Consider the following 2,519-nt stretch of genomic DNA (forward strand, 5'->3'; position numbering starts at 1 on the left):
ATACATAACAAATTATAAATTAATAAAAACAATTGCTAAATAAATGTATAACTTTATTAAAATTATTCAAATGAATAAATTAATGATTGTGGTATTCAATGCTTAATTCTTCTGAATAAAAATGAGACTGTAAATAATACATGTATTTATTTATTTACACATTTGTAGATGTATTCCTTCATTCGCATTTTGATATCTATTTGCTCAGAAATTTAATTATTTATTTATTTTAATTCATGCATTTATTTATTTATTTATTTATATATACTTTTATTTATCCATGGTCTAACTTGCTGCAGCAAAATAAATAAATCTGTCAACTTCATCCATCAAAGGTCAGTGGGTGGGTTAAAGCCTTTGATTGGTGAATTAACTTTATTACAGTTACGGCAAGCAAACTGGGATCTTTATCCAAAAACATATTTTGGCAAAATGACACACCTATAAATGATATACAATCCCTGCGTGATGTTTATTGTATATACCGTATATGTTCCGAACATGGTTCCGAAGCGAGCAGCGTTTCTTAAGGAGCACTTCCCCTTTAACTCGGCAGCTGTCGTCACAGCAGGATGACTCGTATATTTTGCGACAGGACGTACAAGCACCGGCTCGCCGTCGCTCCCTCATCTCCGCTGGTATACAACAGTGCATCGTTGAGAGAAAAAAGAAAACAAACCCCGTGTGTTTATGTTACAGCTAACTCGTTATAATGTGATACAATGCTCCTGTCGTCTGAGACTCAAACACCAGCGTTTTTTAATGAGGAAGACGACGTCATAGTGTTGCATGTAAGCTTTCCATTGCTTCTGCACGATCACTTATTCCTAGACCACAATATGAATGATAGGCCTTTTTGAACAGGTGATACTGTGTGCTAGCTATGATGTACCCATTGAAACATCATTAATAGCCTTGTGTGCAGACATAAGACTTAAAACTATGTGTTAAAGTGTAACTATACCTATTGTTTGCAGCTTAAGAACAGGAAGTATGCACAGGCCTGCATTTCTTTCATTAGGTTTGCAACAATGTATGCATTTTGATATCAAAAGCACAAAGCAGAAATGTCTTTTCTTGTTTCATTTAAAGGAGGAAACGTTCCTGACTGGAATTCACAGCAGACCGACACAATCAGCAGCTGCATCTCAGTCCTAGGCTCCTGTAAGAGCCACTTTTTGTTCCACAACCAAATGAAGCAGCACTCACAGAGGACTCCACTTGTACCTGGGACTCCTGTGCACTGTGCTGGGCTCCAGTAGCCCACCCATGCCTGTGATCCCCATCCCACGGCGGGTGCGCAGCTTCCATGGCCCCCACACCACCTGCATGCACTCGGCCTGTGGGTCGACGCACGCTTCCAAGCTAGTGCGCACCAAGTACAATAACTTTGACCTCTACCTGCGCTCGCGCTGCATGTACAGCTTCCTCCGTTTCCTGCTCTACTTTGGCTGCAGCCTGCTGACCTCGCTGCTCTGGGTGGCGCTCTCTGCTCTCTTCTTCCTGCAGTACGTCAGCGTGCGCGTGCTCCTGCGGCTGCAGTACAAGCTGTCTGTCATTCTGCTATTGTTAGGGCACCGGCGCCTGGATTTTGGGGTGCTTAATGACCTGATCATCTACAGCATGCAGATCACCATGTTTCTGGTGGGGGGGCTTGGCTGGTGCTTCATGGTGTTTGTGGACATGTAGCTGCAATGTGAGCGACATGGGAGATGTAGTGTCCAATGTGGATGCTTCACACTGTAACTTCAGCTTTTTGTGTGTGTCATGGGACAACATACACCTTCAGCACATCCTGTAGGACTACTCTGTGTCTCTCTCAGCTCTAGTCAAGATCCTTTTGATGTCAACTCAAAATCTTATTGGTTTAGTTTTAGTTTTAGCATCCGACGAGAATCTTTGGAAATGTTGGTCCTGTATAACTCCGAGAGAAACCACCTGGTTGCTGAATATCAGAAATGATGCATGAAGTGAGTCTGAACATGAGTCAGACTTGAGTCATCATGTAGGACTCTCAACAGACCAATAGGGTCAAAATCCCTCTCAATTTTAATCGTATTTTCATGCCGTTTGTAAACCATTTCCACAAATTTTGAAAAGGCATCCTGACTAGAAACTCATTTGTTTACAATATGGAAAATGTGAATGTCAAGGTCAATGTTGCATGGAAAAGTGACTTAACATGTGACTGATGTGCGTCATGACTGCGTGATGCAAGGCAGTCATTTGTGCCAAAATAACACAGGTTGGGCTCCAAATGTTAAAATGTACCATGATTCCCGGGTTGAGATGATGTCGTGTGTAAACATATTATCATGTAAACATACATGTACCAGACACACAGTAACTTATGGTGGATAAAGTGACCAAAAACAAGCTGTCAACAGTTATTTTGTGGAATGGGTGGGCCAGAATAGTAGAATAAGTGACAAACATTCACTTTTCTTTTGGTGAAGTTATTAAATACATTTCCTGTTGATGAAAAGTTTTTTGCTTTTAAATGCATGCAAGTGAATGTG

General features: G+C 41.0%; 1 protein-coding gene across 1 annotated transcript; it reads left to right on the top strand.

The window, feature by feature from the left end:
* Positions 1-583: 583 nt before the first annotated feature.
* Positions 584-2,077, top strand: LOC131991972 (transmembrane protein 250). The gene is made up of 2 exons (XM_059357286.1): positions 584-791; positions 1,093-2,077. Exon 2 carries the CDS (start codon positions 1,270-1,272, stop codon positions 1,687-1,689), a length of 420 nt encoding a protein of 139 aa, XP_059213269.1. The 5' UTR covers positions 584-791; positions 1,093-1,269; the 3' UTR covers positions 1,690-2,077.
* The last annotated feature ends 442 nt before the right edge of the window (positions 2,078-2,519 follow it).

The sequence above is a fragment of the Centropristis striata genome, chromosome 19 (assembly GCF_030273125.1).
Source record: "Centropristis striata isolate RG_2023a ecotype Rhode Island chromosome 19, C.striata_1.0, whole genome shotgun sequence".
NCBI classification, from domain to species: Eukaryota; Metazoa; Chordata; class Actinopteri; order Perciformes; family Serranidae; genus Centropristis; species Centropristis striata.

Bases quoted from the DNA above. Each gene is read 5' to 3' on its own strand.
- LOC131991972 (XM_059357286.1), top strand. From the start codon at position 1,270: ATGCCTGTGATCCCCATCCCACGGCGGGTGCGCAGCTTCCATGGCCCC.